Here is a 17,987-nt window from a genome sequence, read left to right on the forward strand (position 1 = left end):
ATCCCAGTGTGCTACTATACTCAGAAAATGCTGGGTATTTTTAAAGAAGATAGGGTAAGATGTTCATCCATACTTAGGATATTGTGTACAGTTCTAATTATTGACCAAGAGAATAGAAGTAGTGATAATGTCAGTTAACATTGACATTGTGCCAGCACTGTGCTGAGTGCTTTACAGTTATTATCTCATTTGCTCTCCCATAATGCTAAGTAGTAGGTGTTTTTATTATTTCCATGTAACAGATGAGGAAACTGAGACAAACAGAGGTTAAGAAACTTCCTGGGTCACACAGCTAGGAAGTGTCTGAGGATAGATTTGAACTCAGGCCTTCCTGACTCCAGGCATTTTGTGTATTAACTGTACCACCAGCTGCCTAATGCATAATGTGGCTAAGGAAGATAGGAGGATAAATAAAATGATCAAAGTGATTTTCATACCCTCAGAGTCAGTAGATAAAAAAGGAATGCAAAGATAAATTAAGTCAATAAAATCATAAAAGATGGAAAGTGAGCATTTTAATTTTTTTTTTTGCCAGATGCCAGGGAATTAGAATTATAGGCCATCTTGAAACTTTAGATAAGTAGTTTAAAGATAAATAAAATTAAATGCTTTATGCAGTGGATAATAGAGGTGCTTAGAAGTATCTGCCACATGTAGCAACTTCCACCACCACCACTCCCCAGCCCCAACAAAACAAAACTATTTGTTTTTTTGAGTTTGACATCATAGAAGACAAAATATTCCCCTCAGGTATCCCATTATCATGGGAATTATTTAAATCCTTTACTTATGAACCAGGTAAGTGATCCTGGAAATGTATTCTGGTGCCATTCTCCTAAAACCCCTTTACCCTCATGTGAAGTTGCTTTTCAACCAAGCCTGCCTTCTCTCTTAAGCTTACTGCTGACATAGATCGTCCGTTGTCCTGTCGTTACTTCCCATTTTCTTTTTCAGAACAGGAGCAGAGTGTAGTGGGAGAAAGATGACAGTAAGGGTATTCCCTATTACCATTCCTACTCTGCCTCGGCACCACTTCAGTTCCCCAGTGCTAATTGCTTGTCTAGTAGGCAGCATCTTAAAGTCTTATCTGTTATTTTCATTTCCTTCCTACCGTCTATTCCACGACCCTGTCCAGTTCTTCAACCCAAAAAACCAATGCACTTTTGTAATGTAATGCCTAAGATAGCCAGTGCTGAGTTTTCAAACGAAACACAGATGAATCTTACTTTTTTCCTTTTGTGTACCCCAAGATCCACCATTAGCATCTATATTATATATGACATGGCCATGTAGGGTCATGAAGAAGAAGGGCTGGATAAACATAAGGCTTAGAGAGGTAGTTTTTTTATGCTCATCTGTTTCCTTGCAAATTATTAACAGTAAAAGCCCTTAGAATTCTTCAGAAGGGCTGTGTCCTTGTTTCAGGGGCCAGTGACTAATGGAGAATCTGTTCCATTCCACACTGGAGCAGAGAGTCAAGAAATCCTGCTTGAAAGCTGCAAATGATGGCAGTAGAAAGTGAAGTAAATGAATGCTCTGTTTTCTGGGGCTCTTGGAAAGACAACAGAGATGGGTGGGGGTGACAGAGACTAACACCAAAAAAGGTGGACCCTAATAGAATGGCCCTGCCCCTTATTACCTTTTGTCTTCCCCCTTTTGCTTCTGGTTTCCAGAAAAGTTCTTGAAGCTGGGGAGTTTCCCCTTTGTATTACCCTGGAACTGAGGGAAAAGAGTAATCCTTACTCCATAAGGGAAAAGAGAGGGATTCTTGCCTTCTTAAGTTGGAACTTGGAATGTACTTTGTTACAAAAATACCATTGAACATAAGTTATATTATTTAAAGTCTTCAGCCAAGTAGCTTAAAGATTTTCAGCTCAAGAATGTTTTTAATTGAAGATTACATATAATTTTTACATATACTATAATTTACAGTTGTCAAGTAGTGTTTAAAACTTTTTAAATCCTTTTTGCAGTTCCATTGAAATTTATAATATGAATAATAATTTAACTTAAATGATACCACCATTATTATTTCTAGTTTTATATTAGTGATATGCACAATGTTTATGAGATGATTTCTGAAAAAGTATGTACTTTCTGCTGTATCATTAAGGAAATTGATCTTTTTATATTGAAATTGCTTTGGAATGTATTTCAGCAAGCATGTGGATTTGAGTATACGTCCAAACTTCAGCGGATGTTTCAAGATATTGGTGTGAGCAAAGACTTAAACGAACAGTTCAAAAAGCACCTCACAAATTCAGAACCCCTGGACTGTAAGTATTTCTTTTAAAGGCCTTGCTCTTTTGGAGAATTCACCTCTTTTTACTTTGACTATAATGCAAGAAATACAAAAATGTAGACTATGGATAGTTGAGGTAAAGCTCAAGTACAAACGTAACTTTGTAGAGGAACTTTCTAAGTAAAAGGTGTTTAAGAAGGGTAGCTGACAGGGTGGCTACATGGTGCAGTGAATAGAGCACCGGCCGTGGAATCAGGAGGACTTAAGTTCAAATCTGGCCTCAGACACTTAACACTAGCTGTGTGATCTTGGGAAAGTCACTTAATCCCAATTGCCCTGCCTTTCCCCTCCAAAAAAAAAATAAAGTTTAAAAAGACCGGAGGGAGGGGGGTGAAGGCCGCTGCCCAGTTAGCTAGTGCTGGCCACTTTTCTGCCATGCCAGCCCTGGAGGTTGGCAGTGCAGGTATTAAAACTGAAGTTCAGGCGAGTCAATTGTCGAAAGTCAGACAGTAAACAAGTAATACACTAATAGACATGGGCACCTCAGGCAGCAAAGTTCTGCTTCTCACACTGTATTTTCTTTGGTCCTCCTTTGAGTTATATGGACAGCTATCTAGAGTCAGCTCTTTATTCTTAATGATAAACAGAACCAAACTATGGGATGTACTTGTCATTAAAATTCAGTAACTCTTACTTCATTCATAGCCATCAATATTGCAATGAAAGTGATTGAAACTAAAATTCTTATTTATGTCTTCAATAATAACAATGGGAGTAATTCAGAGCAGAACCTGCAGGAGTATTAAAATATATATGGAATTAATAATTCTAAAAATTAAAAGAACACTGAAGTTTTTGCTATTTGGAAGGGGCAATGAAACTTCTCTTGGTTTCATTCAAATCTCTTAGATTTTTGGTTCTATCTGCCACCATTAGTTTTCTTATTTTGTCTGAAAATAGCATGTTTCATTTTTTTATGCTTTGGAGAAAAGAAAAAGGTTCATCTGAATATAGAGTAATAATTTATAGTGCCTAATAAATAAAGTGTTTAATTGACATTTACATTTTGTTTTGTTTTTTTAGTGGATTTCAGTATTCAGGTTCTGAGTTCTGGATCATGGCCCTTTCAGCAGTCTTGTACATTTGCCCTGCCTTCTGAGGTAATGATTCATGTTGATGCAGATAATAAAAACTAACTTAAAATATTGATATACCTGAAAATCTTAGACCAAAAATATTCCGTTGGCTGGCCATGTTGAATCTTCTTAAATCTCAGAAACCTATCAAAATGGATATTTCAGTAACCAAGTTGTAGCAAGGGCTTTTAACAGGGAGCAGTACTTGACTGTAGAGATTGTGTGTTTGAGCATGGAGGGATCAATTTGACAAAGTATCTTCATAGCAAATACTTTTCTTATATGGCAGTACTTTGGTAGATTGGTTATTGCTTCTCATTGTGGGTACATTCCCCAGTGAAGCATATCATAACCCACCACTTTCTGCCTCTTCTCTTAATGTATCTCTGATGTATGTTTTCCCAGAAATCCTTCAGAGAACTCGTCCCAAATATGCTAGAAGATTTAAAAAGCCTTTCTCCTGTTCTTTTAACACTTCAGTCTTATATTAGCTGAGTTGTTTATCTGTCGATCATTCACACTGCATGATAAGCTCACCAACTTTTCTAGTTAAATATTTCCTGAATCTTGTCTCTCTCATGCCACCTCTCAAACACAATATATTTCTGGTAACATGCTGAAACTTATTTATTCCCACCACACCAACAACACGTTATTGCCCACGGGAATGTAAGTTTTCAAATTTCTGATGTTCAAAATTCGCATTCAGGTAGCATCACCAAAAGAATGTTGGTATTGAAGCAGTGGGAATTTATTGGGATGTTCAATGTAGTGTTCAATCACTGTATTGATGTATACAATGTAGTGTTCAATCACTGGGAGCACTGTCCAGGTTCACAAGCATAATCCAACTCAGTTTCTTTCTGCTATTCAGTTCTAAGCCCAGTTCATTGTCTGTCAAAAACAAACATATTGGTGGACTGCCCACCTAACAGATTAAAATGAGGCTTTCCTGTTGCTATCATATTGTCTAGAGAGGCAGAGCTCAGTGCCTTTAGTACAGTTCAGTGGCGTGTATAAATAGGAAGACACATTTGAGGTACAAAGAACTTGAAACAAATTTACCTTGTAATTAGATCCATCTTTATGGATAGAGACTGGAGAAGTGAACAGGATGACGAAGCTAGACAAGCTTACTTTTGGACAGTATTCTCATTAACCCCACATTTCTCACTGAAACAAAGGCCCATCTTTTCAGTAACAGCATTTTTCCAGTGATGCTCTTTGACTGAGTCATGAAATACCACAGTTTCTGAAGAAGTTGAAGGTTACCCAAAGGCACTAGAGAGAGGTGCCCTGGAAGCTACAACATGTTTCCAGGAAAGAATTGCACAGGGGAATGTGGGTATAAATATGTGGGAAATGTATGACAAGAAAAGGTGATTGAGGTGTCCTATCTCACTAGACACCCCACCTGCATCTTTGGTGTCCACACAATATTGAGATAGAGAGGAGGGCATTGAGTGGGCTCCTTGTGTAGGAGTCACATAGGAAGAAAAGACATGGGCATGTTGTGACCATCATTGGAGGGGAGTACTCACTTTATGTGATCTCACCGGCAGAGCCATCAAAGTGTCAGACCTTTGGATGTTACTGCTGTTCATACATTATTACTTTTCTGCATGAAATTTAATTTGGTGGTTAGGCAGTAGTCCCCTCCCCCTTCTCAGTCTAAAGCCTTTTTTATTCAGTTTTGCAAAATTCCAGGCAGATGGATTCTTACCAGTCTTCGTTGGGTATACTCTCCTGTTGGTCAGGAGTCTGCTCTGCCTGTGTTTTCCTCTTTGGTCCAGAAGTAAAAGTCCCATCCTTATACATTCAACAAGGATTTATTAAGTGCCAAAGACAAATACCAAGTAGTCTTACTCCTTCCTTCTACCAAACTAGGAGGAAATTAAATATTTATAAATAGTATCTACAAGGTAGTTGAATACAAAAGAATGTGAAGGATGAGGGGACAAATGGGCAAAAGGATCAAGAAAGACTGATTATAGGAGGGAGCATATGAGCAGTGCTAAGTGGGTAGCTAGGAATTCTAAGAGGCAAAGGCAAGAATGTGAAATGCTATGTATTGTCAGGCTACCAAGATAGGAAGCTTTCTGAACTTGGACAAGAAGGGAGAGTTACCTGGTCAGACCTCTGCTTTAGGAGCATGTCTTCGGCATATGTGAAGGATGGGGCCAGGCGAGGGAATGGTGTGCCCACAGTTTACCTTATTGCTTTTATGTTTCAACAATGGTGAATTTACTGTTTCCTGATCTCGTCCTGCTCTTTCCTTCCTCTGTTCACAACATCCCACATGATTCTTCTGCATGTTTAAAGCATTCCCACATCCTTCAAAACCCAAATTATTTGCCGCCTCTTCTATGAAGTCTTTCCAGATGACTAGCAGGTCAGATTGAGCTCTCAAATCTGAGTCCGTTGTTTGGATCTCCCTTTGTATGCGCAGTCTTATTTGTATGGTTATTGATGGACTGAAGTCACTGTTTCATCTTTTTATCCTGAGTACCTAATATTGTGCCTTCCTTATATATAATGGTAGTAAGTGCTTAATAAATGAATTATTTCCCTTTACTAGTCATAAACATGATAATCTTATCCCCTTCTCTTAAAATGGAAATTGCTGTCTAATTTCATGTGCTTTGTATTTTTAAAATGATTGCTTTATAAATTTTTTTTAACCACATATAGATCACCAACATGCTTATACTTCAGATTTCTGTTGTTTTCATATTTACAAATGCTTTTAGTAAAATTTGGCAACGGATACTTATCTTGCTTTAAAATATTTTCTTTTTGTACAGTTGGAACGCAGTTATCAGCGTTTTACTGCTTTTTATGCTAGTCGCCATAGTGGCAGAAAATTGACTTGGTTATATCAGCTATCTAAAGGGGAATTGGTAACCAACTGTTTTAAAAACAGATACACCTTGCAGGTAAGAATCAGTTTGTATTGTGGGAAGTGTTTGTAACTCAGAATGGAGATAAAAATGGTAAATATGGGTGACAATGAAATTACATACAAGGGAATCTAAACTAAGACTTATTTATGTGAATACTATAACAGTGTTTGAGATTCTTTTTATAAATTGTATTTCAAATAAATATTTTATTTCTCTTTTAAGTTAGAAGTATCACAAAAGAAGCTGATCAGAACAATTTTTGTGTTACTTTTGGTTATTAAGAATGCATAGGATGATTTTGGAAATACTTAATCTGAGAATACTCTTTGTTACATTAGAGCATCTTAGCTATTTCTGCTCTAAGGAATGATTTGTAATGCCACACCATTGGACATTGATTTTTCCCTAAAGAGGATACAGAAGTGTCACTCTGTACACCCTGAATGCCAAAGATTCCAGTGACCATTTCTCAGACTTTTTGTCTTTTTTCCTATGGCAAATAATATAAGTGTTTACTTGACTATTTAATTATAGCCAAGAACTGATATGTGATTAATCATTTGTTTTTTCCTTTCCCTTTCTTGAATGTGAGATCAGCTTATAGTTTCTCTCATGTTGTAAGTGATAGGAGAGTGTAAAAGTAAAAGGACCTCTTAATCCTTTGCTTTTCTGGTTCTTTTCTGTAACATCTCGTAATATAAGTATTACAGGAGTATGTTATTATTTTTAAAGGGATGATATGAGCACTTGGTATGGCAGGAAACTGAGAAGTATCAGCATTTTAACATTGCTCCAGTTCTTAGTATAAAAAAGGATATTTGTTTTTAAAAGCAAATATAAAAATAAAGGTGACCATGAAATGCATATATTTATTATATACATCCATGTCTTAGGAAAATAGATTGTTTAGGACAACATAATATGCCATTTAAAAATCTATAGTGGAGATTTACCTATCACCAAAATTATATTGTGATGGTTTGTTACTTTGTTTTTGTTTTTTGCACTTAACATTGTCTTTTAAATAAGTTTACTTCTGTTCTTAAAATTGTGCTATTAAATATTTTTCTAACCTAAACTAATAACTTCAATTCTGACTCAGAAATGAGACCTTTGAACTTGTGCTTTTATATTTTTGGCAAGAATTTAAATCTCTTCTCTTTCTCTTGTTTTGGTGATACTTCAAAGGCATCTACATTCCAGATGGCAATCCTATTGCAATACAACACAGAAGATGCCTACACTGTACAGCAGTTAACAGACAGCACTCAAATAAAAATGGTATTGTCCCCCTTTCCCAATAGCTTTACATCATATCCTTTCTAAACTGTTAGTGGTTTCTTTGTTGTAGATAATATGGAAAAGGTATAACTTAGGGGTGGTGGTATGTGCCTGTAAACTCTGCTACTGTGGGAAGCCAATACTGGTGGATTACTTGATTTTGGAAGTTCTGAGCTGTAGTAGACATAAAACTACTTTGGATCCATGCTAAATTTGGTACAAATATGATGGGCATTTGGGCTTCCAGGAGCCAGAGGGTCACTAGACTGTATAGGAGTTGGCAAACCGACCATGGTCCCAAAAACAGAGCAGATTACAGCAGTTTCGGTCATTATTGGGACCAGGTCCTGGCAGGTGGCCATTGTACTGCCAACCTGGGGCAAGATGGTAGGAAGAGTACAGTTCTCTCTGATAACTTCTGGGTTTTATTATTATTGCTCCTGAAAAGTTTACCCCCTTGCCCCTCCCATAAGACTTTTTCTAAATTACATTGTCTATTTTGTTTCTTTTATTTAGCAAATTCCTTTCTGTGTTCAATTTAGAAAAATTGGTAAATTTTTTAAATTGTTTTAAATCTGACCAGAGCAAAAGATAAAACCATGTATTATTCTCCAGAACTGAATGACTTTTTTTTAATGTGGAACATTTGAACTGACCTCCTGCCCCCCCCCCCCGCTCCCCCCCTTTAACCTAAACAGGCATTTTTCTTACTATATTACGTACCTATATATTTAATTTTCTTTAATACTCACATATGTAAAATTTCCTTAGTTTATTAATGCTGTATATTTGTATTTATAATTTAAATATATATATATATATATATATTTTTTTTTTTTTTAATTTTTAAGCAATCGGGGTTAAGTAACTTGCTCAAGGCTACACGGCCAGGTGTTTCTGGGTGGGTGCTAAGTGTCTGAGCCCGGGATTCGATCTCCAGGTCTTCTCAACACTGGAGCCGGTGCTCTTACTTGCTGTGCTACCTGGCCGCCCCTTAAATATATTTTTTATTGCTTATATGGTTAGTCATTCAGCATTTTTTTTTAGACACTTAACCATGTGTCAGACACAAAGGCACTAGGCATGCAAGGAAAGGTAAAAGCAGTCTTTCCTCCCCAAGGAGCTAACATGCTAATGAGACAGACAGTGCAAATGACTAAAGAAAAAACAACTGTGTACAGAGTAGCTGGGAGGTGATCTCTGAGGAGGCCTCTTGTAGAAGGTAACATTTAAGCTTAGTCTTGAAGGAAACCAGAGAAAGACAGAGAAGTAAAGTGTTAGAGGTATGGGGGCCACCAAGTCCTCCAGTGCAACTGGATGCCAGAGTGGTGGGGCAGAAGAAGACCGACAGCCAGCAGGGGACTGGGCCAAAAAGAGCCCGAACTGCCCAACAACCCTGGAGGTTGGTCTTAGAAGTCAGAAGGGCCCATGAAGCTCAGGGTGCTTCATCAGAGATGTTGGAGAGCCATACAGTAAGGAAGGAGGGAGAGGGCATAGGAAGGAAGGTTTGGGGAACAGCTCCACATTTGTTAGTGATGAGGTGAGGTCAGCAGACAGAGTATCACATAGGTTAGCTGTCATTGGCAAGTCATTCAGTTTCTCAGTGCCCCATCATTCAGTTTCTCAGTGCCCCTGGCAAATCTCTTTTAGCACCAGAAGTCCAGACAGATTGCTGTTCTGCATCTGTGCAGGGACTGTCCATATTGAAGTTAACTACACAAATGAAATCACAAGTCCACTTTTTTTTTTAATCATCTGCTAGAGTCAGAATCCTACGGTGGTGCCTTATTGTGGTGTGGTACTACTAACCTTGGGTTTTTGCAATTTATGAAGACCGTTTGGATAGGTTGATCACCATGACATTGAGTGCTAGGTGATGCGTCTGCTAAGGCATAAAGGAGCAGTGGAAGTATACGTGTGTGCACATAATGGTAGATACTCTTTGTCTCTTGTGCAGCATATGGCCATTCTCTATAGGCTATATTCCCAATTACTAGGTTTTATTTTCTACTAAAATGAATGTTGGTACTCTTTGTGCCCAAAACCTCTTTTTAGATGTTATAATCAGTTTGTTTCCTGCCTACAAAAAGCATTTTATCTTCACCACTGTTTGTTTTAATTTAAGCAAGAAGAAGGTGAGTGGTTAGTGACCATGGCTGCCCGCACTGGATACAAGTTGTGGAACGCCCATGTGTTGACAGTAAATGCTTTTGTTCCTAAAGCTATAGCCAGGGTTGTGTAACTATTTTTCAGAAATAACATCTTGTACCAAATTTCATGGGGCCACTTAAGGTTTAGGGTTAGAGTGTCAAATTTTTCTAAGATATTTATATCATAATTATTTTGGTGTCTGGTTGTAGTCTTACAATTTTACATAGTAATATTTCATATGTACCTTTGATTACTCTTTCAAAGAAAAATATGCTTGGACTAACTCTTTTTTCTTTGTACTCATAGGACATTTTGGCACAGGTTCTGCAGATTTTATTGAAGTCAAAGTTGTTGGTATGTCCTCTAATTTTTTTTTAACATTATTAAAGGAAATTGTTTTATTAAATGCATAGTAATTGTTGTTTTCTTCATAGGTTTTGGAAGATGAAAATGCAAATGTTGATGAAGTGGAATTGAAGCCAGATACCTTAATAAAATTATTCCTTGGTTATAAAAAGTAAGGAAAATCTAACCCAAGTAGATAAAGGAATGATTAGCAATAACTTGTTTTTTTCTAAAGTTTCTAATCTACACTTTAGAAACTTTGTTATTAAAAATTCTTAATTCTTTTTAGGCATTTTTTCACCTATAAAAAGAATGCCCCCAAGGTATTGCTCTAGATGAGAAATGAGATATTTTAAAGAACTCTACTCTTCCCCCCCCCCCAGGATGAAAGAATTGTTTATTTCTGGAATTACAGAATATTGAAAATTTTGCTTTTTTTATTTTATCTTATGTAACTGGAGGGTGACCCTACATATAATCCCATGTTATATAACAGCCCAACAAATTGTAGCATTCTGATTGTGCAGGGAATTAGGATAAGATTCTCACCAGCTCCTCAAATATAACACCGTCATTGGCCTCCCAGTCTGACCTTGGGCTAGTCACATCTGTGCCTCTCCTTCCTCAGTTGTAGCAGGAGGGGTCCTCTTCAGCTCTTTAAGTCACATGGTCTTTTGAGTGATCCTTCTTTTCATGAAAACCACCCAAAAGTATGCTGTTTATGTTTACTACGTGTGAAAAAGCCTTACTATCGAGATGTTTCCTCAGTGCTCTTTGCCAACTTGTGAACAAAGACAGATTGTGAGAGTGTCCTATGAAACTTTTGCAGAAAGAGCAGGAGAGTTACTGGCATATGTGGTGTATATGTAGAGTATATAGAAGTAGGCCAGTTGATGTACTCTAGTGAATTTATAGAAAATTTAGTAAATTATGCTAACCTGAGGCAGAGAAAGTGGGTTTTTTTTAATAGTTTTGCATGATTTTCACATAGCCCATTGATATCTTGATACTCCTATAACACCACATTCTCCAGGCTGATCTTATATGAATTGAGGAATGTGGTGATCACTTGCTAGAAAATCATAGAATTTCTACACCGGACAAAGAATTGAAATAATGACCTAAAAAATCTTTTCCAACTCTAGGATTTTATGATGTTCTATAATTTTTGGATTTGTATTTTGTCAGCTGTTCCATGGTAGGCAAGTGAGTCCCCCCAGATGGCTTATTCTGAAATTTTGAAAATAGTTGGTGCCAAGCATCTTATTTTTGTTCGAGAAGATAGGATAGTTTAGAGCTAGCTCATGATGCTTAATGGTCAGTACTCAGCTAATTTTCCCAGAAACACAGACTATTCTGATAGGACATGGAGTATGTAGGAATGACATTTAATGATTTGTTTCTGTTAGGTACAAAGATGTTTCAGTTACAATAATAATAATAATAGTCATATTTCAAATTGGTTTACATAACACTTTAAGTTAACGAGAATTGTTCTTTATGTTAACCTCATTTCAAATCCGTTCACCATTTTCATTCCATTGCTGAATTCTAGCTACTTGTCTGTGATTATCCATATAAAGGAAACTTGGGTTATAATTGCCTTTGTGTTGACAAATGAAATAAGAGACTCAGAACATGATTTGAACTCTCCATCTTCTGCCTGCCTTTGGTAGTTCCTCCAACAGTCACTGTTCCTGCCAGAGTGCTTCTTGGAAGCCTAAAACACTTCTATTTAACATTGCAAAGTAAAAATCTCCTGTCATCATTTGGGGTTTTGATGTTTTAAAATGAGACCGATACCATTCTGCTTAATTTTCTTGATAGTAAGAAATTAAGGGTTAACATCAATGTGCCAATGAAGACAGAACAGAAACAGGAGCAAGAAACCACACACAAAAATATAGAGGAAGATCGAAAACTACTGATTCAGGTAACTTACCGTTATGTCGTTGTTTAAATGAGAGTCTTTATTTGTAAATCATAGTCTACATTGTTGAAAAATGGGTCGTTATATACTAATACAGCTTTTGTAATCATCACTAAATAATAGCCTTGAAGTAGAGTGTTCTTTCAGGATGTCCTTTATGTCAGCAAGCACAGTGTGACATGGCTTTTTTCCTCCCAATGATTGAAAATCTATTCAGCAACTAAACTGAGGGCTGCCTTTTAAGTGCGTTTTTATTGTCACAGGCATTCAGTACTTTAATCCCCTACCTTACTTTGGGTCCCTCCTTTTACTTGTGACTGTTTTGATATGGGAAGAGAATTATTTATTCTTTATTTGGGAACAACTTTAACTGTGTATCACAATTTTTAAAAGGGATTGGCATCCAATAATCATAAGTGTTTTGTTATTTGAATTAGATGTATATTTGAATCATAGTGAACTAAAAATTGTCGATTTAGATATCAAAAACAAATAGGATTTCATATTAGAATGTTCACTTGAATTAGGGTTTGAGTTGTGATAGAAATGATTTTCCATAGCTTGATCATCCCTTCTGTGGCCATTGGTGCCAGTGATAATTATGAAAGCTATTGTTAAACTTTGTAAAGTACAAATCAAACTTAGAAGCTAAAAAAAAGTATTGTTGAGGTGACTTTCCAGTCTTTTTAATTTCTTTTTAAAAACAAATTAACTGGTATTATAACTTTTTTTCCTACTTATTTGTTCAGGCTGCTATTGTGCGGATTATGAAAATGAGAAAGGTCCTAAAACACCAGCAATTGCTTGGAGAAGTATTAACTCAGTTGTCCTCAAGATTCAAACCTCGAGTGCCAGTAATTAAGGTAAAACAATTTCATTGTTTAATTTAATCATTAAAGAAAAAAAATTGGTGGGTTGGAGAAAAGGCAAAGTTGACTACATTTACAGTTCTAAAACTGCTGTAACAAGGACAGATTCCCAAGTAGTTATTAGGTTCTTTATGAGTAGAGAGGGCTGTCAGTATAGTTTCTCATCAAAGCCCCACTTGTTGCTTTGTATTTTTTGTTTCAATAAGCTATTCCTTGCACATCTTTCTGAACCCTTGGTACCGTATCTCCCTCTTGGAGTGTCATAATAGGATTTGCCCACAAGTCACTTAGCCAGTTTTACCTCCTCTTTAAAGGTCAACTGTGCTTGTATGCAAGAGAGTAATTCAGTAGCAATTCAGATCTTGATACCCAGAAGAGACACTTCCCAAAAGAAATTGACTCCTTGAAGGGAAAAAATTCCTTTTGTCTAAATCCTGCTTGCTCACAACTACATAAGAAGGGAATTGTCCCTTGATCGGGTAGTAAAGGAACAGTTTGAGGAAAAGGCAAGAGAAAGGAATCCCAGAGATGAGAAGAGAGTAGACTCTTAGGTGTATCAGAGCTAAGAATGGAAAAGAACAAGGGGTCACATGTGGGGAAGATATTCTCCATGTAATGTATGAAATCAGGCCATGACCATGACCTAAGCAGATTGGAAATCTGGAATCACTGAGCTAGAAACTTAACAGAATTAACCTAAACGTAGTGACTTTGTTCTTGTTACTTTGGTTCTCTTGGCAGCAGTAGCATAGTTGGCTTTTATTCTTTGGTATTGAATAAATACATGGATTTTTTTCTCCCTCCTTCCTTGTTAAAAAATAAACATACAGAAATGCATTGACATTCTCATTGAGAAAGAATACTTGGAGCGTGTTGATGGTGAAAAGGACACCTACAGTTACTTGGCTTAACTTTTTAGCAGTTGTCTGACTGTGCGACACTCAGCAAATAGTCACGTAATGGAAAAAATGGAAACAACTGAACTTCCTTGCAGCCAGGCCGCTGCCATGCGGACCTCCCTTGTCAAACCTGAGACCAAGACCCCCATCAGCCAGGAGGCTCAGATTTACATTGGAACTGCTCAGGATCGATACATTTCAAGGATGTAAATATGGACACCAACGCCATCTAACCTAATTTAAGAACAGAGAGGATTCAAACCTTCGATGCTGAGGGTTGCATGCTACTGCATTTAAATCAATACATTGGCTATATGATTAACAGCTGTCTTCATAGGCAGCCTTTATAATGTTGGCAGCACTTTGAGAGCGAGTCTGAATGGACCCATGTGTAATCTGCTATGAACAACCATTTGTATAGTGTGTTTCATTTTTTAATGTGTGAAAATAAAAACAAATTAAAAGATTTCTGTACAAGTTGTATTTGGTTTGTTGTTTTAAGTTTCACTACTTTCTATATGTAAATAAAAGGTATGATTATGCAAAATTTAACTATCTTATTTTATTCTCTTTCCTTCTAGTGTCCTGCTGTCTGAAAAAGGTTATATCCTGTGGACTGAAAATATAATGTTTTGATCCAGGCCACAATAATCGTTGCTTTATTAAGGTGTATTTCTAAGACATTTCCATTCCTCCTTTCTTTACCCCATCCAGTCCCAATGCTCTCTTTATAAGTGGGTATAGAGATCAGTTTCTCCTGACTAAATTTCATTTGTTCCCAAATAAGTTTGACCAACATCAAATGAATGTCTGCGAAGTCTTTGTTATGTGCTTATTGATTCATCTCCTTGTGATTCTGGCACATGCCCTAGGACTGGCTCCCATGTGACCCTGTTCCCCGTTCCCAGTTCAGCTGTGCTCACATTATCCTTCCCTTTTGCAGCCTAAAAAGGGGGGAAAATTTTTCTTAATCCATTTACTTTTCTATCGCTTATCTTTGAATGTGGAATTCTAAGTTTTCCATGTGCAGTTCTCATCTTTGAGCTTTGGTTACTTCATCTCTTAAAAAGGAGATGATGCCTATCCTTTGTTACAGAGTTGTTAAATCAAATGGTTCATGAAAGTGTTTTGTAAAGTGTAAGGCTATATGTAAGTTGATGGTAGCATGTAGCTACCTCTGGCTTAAAGGACTAGGAAGAGAGCCAGCATTTGTTTTTTGTCTTTCTGGAGTGGGGAAAGCATGGCAATTGTGGTTAGGTGACTTGCCCAACGTTACACAGCTAGTAAGTGTTAAATGTCTAAGGTCAAAGTGGAATGGGTCCTCCTGGCAGGGGAGGAGGGGGGGGCGTGTTCTATTCCCGGCGCCACCTAGCTGCCTCAGAGAATTAGTATTAAAAGACATTTTTCCGTTCCTTGAAAAGCCTGAAAACCTGGCCACCTCATTTCAACCAACCTAAATCTTGTGCAAATGACTTAACCCTGAGTGGCAGAATAATGGTTGCTCTGCGTTGGTAGAGAGATTTCTTCTTCCCAGAGTTCCCTAGACCAATAAGATCGCTGATCTCTACCTAAAACAAAGCTTTTTTTTTTTTTTGCCGCTGTTCCTAACAAGATGGTTTCATTTCAAGGTCCAGCATATAAGGGAAAAGTACCCCTTGCCCACTAACCTCTAATTTAATTACATTAAAATTTCCTGCCCTCACTATTCTATTTCAGTCTTTGAAACACATCTCTTAGGTTTATCCTAAAGAAGGAAGCCTTTTTTTTTTTAACTGCCCCTTTATGGTTTTTAAATTGTAATGTTTTGTCAAATATTTAATCATACAAAATTAATGAGCCTTATAAATAATATGAAAATAGCAGATTTAGGTATTTTGCTGACAGACTGTGAATTCCCACAGATGGGTAAGAAATTTTGTTAATTTAGGCATCAGCAATGTGCTAAAGTACATGAGTAAATTAGGAATAACAGCAACAATCCAAATACAACACAACTATTTTGTACGTTTCTTTGTGGTGGGAATATTTACCATTGAAAGTTGTTTGTTTTTTCGGAGGGCGATTAGTGTTAAGTGACTTGCCCAAGGTCACATGGCTAGTAAGTATTAAGTGTGTAAAGCCGGATTTGAACTCAGGTCCTCCTGATTTCAGGGCCAGTGCTCTACTCACTGCGCCACCTGGCCGCCCCCATGGAAGGTTAAATTATTCAGAGCCCAACCTTTATGCAAACCAATTAGCATGTCCAGTCCTCATCTTCCTTTGCTCTAAGATGGAAATATTTGTGTTGCCTACTTCACAGGGCTGTTGTGAGGATTGCATAATGCATGTGAAACTGCATAGCCTTCAAAGATTAAAAATAAAAAATCCTTTAAGAAAAACTGTCAGGGTGGCCAGGTGGCTCAGTGAGTAAGAGCACCGTCCCCAGTGTCGGGATGACCTGGGGATCGAATCCGGGCTCAGATACTTACCACCAACACCCAGAAATAACTGGCTGTGTAACTTTGAGCAAGTTACTTAACCCCAATTGCTTTAAAAGAAAAAAAAAACTATCCATCTTAGCCAAGAGATGAGAGAATAGCTAGGTGGTGGCCTAGTTCCCACTGTTCCATCCTCCTTGTCAGACGGGAGAAGATAGCTGATGAGTATTTTCCAGCCACTTTCAAGTTAATAAATGGCACTGAATAGCCTCTGATCATATTTGAAAGAGAAACACTGTACAAAGGACTGGTAAATAATATCGATCTTGTCACCACCCTGGAAAGTAATTTTTAGTCTTACAAGGATGAAAAGTAAGCTTCTGACAAGGCCAAGGAGACCCAGCACCAGAGTCATTCAAAGCTCTCACTGAGAGCCAAGGTATGTTCCAAGAATCACTTTTAGTAATTCTATTTCGTGAGTCAGTTTGATGAGACCATTTTGTTTTACGTTCTTACAAAGTGATACCAGGAAGATGGTTTAACCTCTAATGCCATTGAAGGAGATTGTGGGATCCAGGACCTCTTTTCATCAGTAACTATTAGCTGCATTTGTTACAAGATTTTTAGTAGTCATCTTCCAAGAAAGATGTCACTGATACTAAAATTCTTTCAGTCCCATACTTTCCCTAATTTGTTTAGATGGTTTCCTTATTAAAGCCAAGGAACAAACTGCTAAAGCAGAACTCCAGATCCATAGAAGCAAGGATTAGAATGCATTGGATTACAGCTTTTTCACATTTAAAATGCCAAGTTCCATAAAGCCATCTTGATCTCATACTGCACCTGATACCTGTACCTCTTCCTGTTGAATTTCTATCCATCTCTTATTTAAAATTTAACACCATTTTGTGAATTCCCTCAAGTAAATTTCCAAGAAGGTAAGCACTTATCTAGTTCCGAACAGATTTACTTTTTTTTCACCATGAATAAACTTTTGATTTACTTAACATATAAAAAGAAAATGGAACAATGTTCAAGAAATGTTCCTTTTTATTTTTTTCTGTTAAATAACTGGTATGAAGGTGCAACAAAAGCTTTCTTCTCCCATCCTTCATCTAATACTAGTTCACAACTGCAAATACTTAAAAAAAAAAACCAAAATACAAAACTTATGATTCCCACTATTAGCTATTGAGAGGCCTGAACTATGACAGGTAAGCTCAATAATTTCATTACTATCACAATTGCATTTTAATAGATTATTGTATAATACCTAAACAAATTTTTTTCCCTCTTCAGCGGGGAGGAAACAAAAGAGGACCAAGCAGCATCCAAAGGTGGCCACAACCCAGTAAGGCCCATAAGCCTATTGAGTTCTGCTTGCTACAAACCTTGTTAATGGAGTCAATCTATCCCTCATGAGGAAAAAGTAAGCCTGTGAGGAAGAAGTTTGGATTTTAAAAGCTACAAAGGTAAAGTAATTTGGAAATTAAGTATACCTAATGTTGGAGGGTGGGGAGAGAGATGGGGCAGGATAGGCACGAAACAGGAGACAAAACGTGAAGCTGCCAGGCCTAGTGCTTTCTCTGTAACCGTGTCCCCAAATTGCCTGAGAATAAAGAGAATCCGTTTCCTTAAACTTGGAGAACACAAAGTTGGATAGCCTGTCGATACATTCGATTTTTTTTCTTGCTTTTGCCTCCTAAATACATTGAGTACTTTTCAAATTAAAATTGGATTAAGAGTCCTCTGTGTGGTTGTGGGCAAGCCTCTTCACCTCCTCAAGGCCTCAGTTTATGTGCATGAAGGGGCAG

At 37.2% G+C, this 17,987-nt stretch overlaps 1 protein-coding gene across 3 annotated transcripts in view; it reads left to right on the forward strand.

Moving 5' to 3' along the window:
- LOC138157152 (cullin-1) overlaps nt 1-14,222 on the forward strand; it is a 116,656-nt gene extending 102,434 nt beyond the window's left edge. For all 3 annotated transcript variants that reach the window (XM_069082663.1, XM_069082657.1, XM_069082670.1), the window contains exons 14-22: nt 2,159-2,276; nt 3,326-3,402; nt 6,183-6,314; nt 7,470-7,562; nt 10,020-10,067; nt 10,148-10,230; nt 11,886-11,991; nt 12,738-12,851; nt 13,688-14,222. In XM_069082663.1, coding sequence (XP_068938764.1) covers nt 2,159-2,276; nt 3,326-3,402; nt 6,183-6,314; nt 7,470-7,562; nt 10,020-10,067; nt 10,148-10,230; nt 11,886-11,991; nt 12,738-12,851; nt 13,688-13,768 — 852 coding nt within the window. In that variant the 3' untranslated portion in view covers nt 13,769-14,222. The remainder of the gene's footprint in view (nt 1-2,158; nt 2,277-3,325; nt 3,403-6,182; nt 6,315-7,469; nt 7,563-10,019; nt 10,068-10,147; nt 10,231-11,885; nt 11,992-12,737; nt 12,852-13,687) is intronic.
- Nucleotides 14,223-17,987: the final 3,765 nt, after the last annotated feature.

This window comes from Petaurus breviceps, unplaced genomic scaffold (assembly GCF_028583685.1).
Source record: "Petaurus breviceps papuanus isolate PSGF00001 unplaced genomic scaffold, PetGlider_PUasm1.0 112, whole genome shotgun sequence".
Classification (NCBI taxonomy): Eukaryota; Metazoa; Chordata; class Mammalia; order Diprotodontia; family Petauridae; genus Petaurus; species Petaurus breviceps.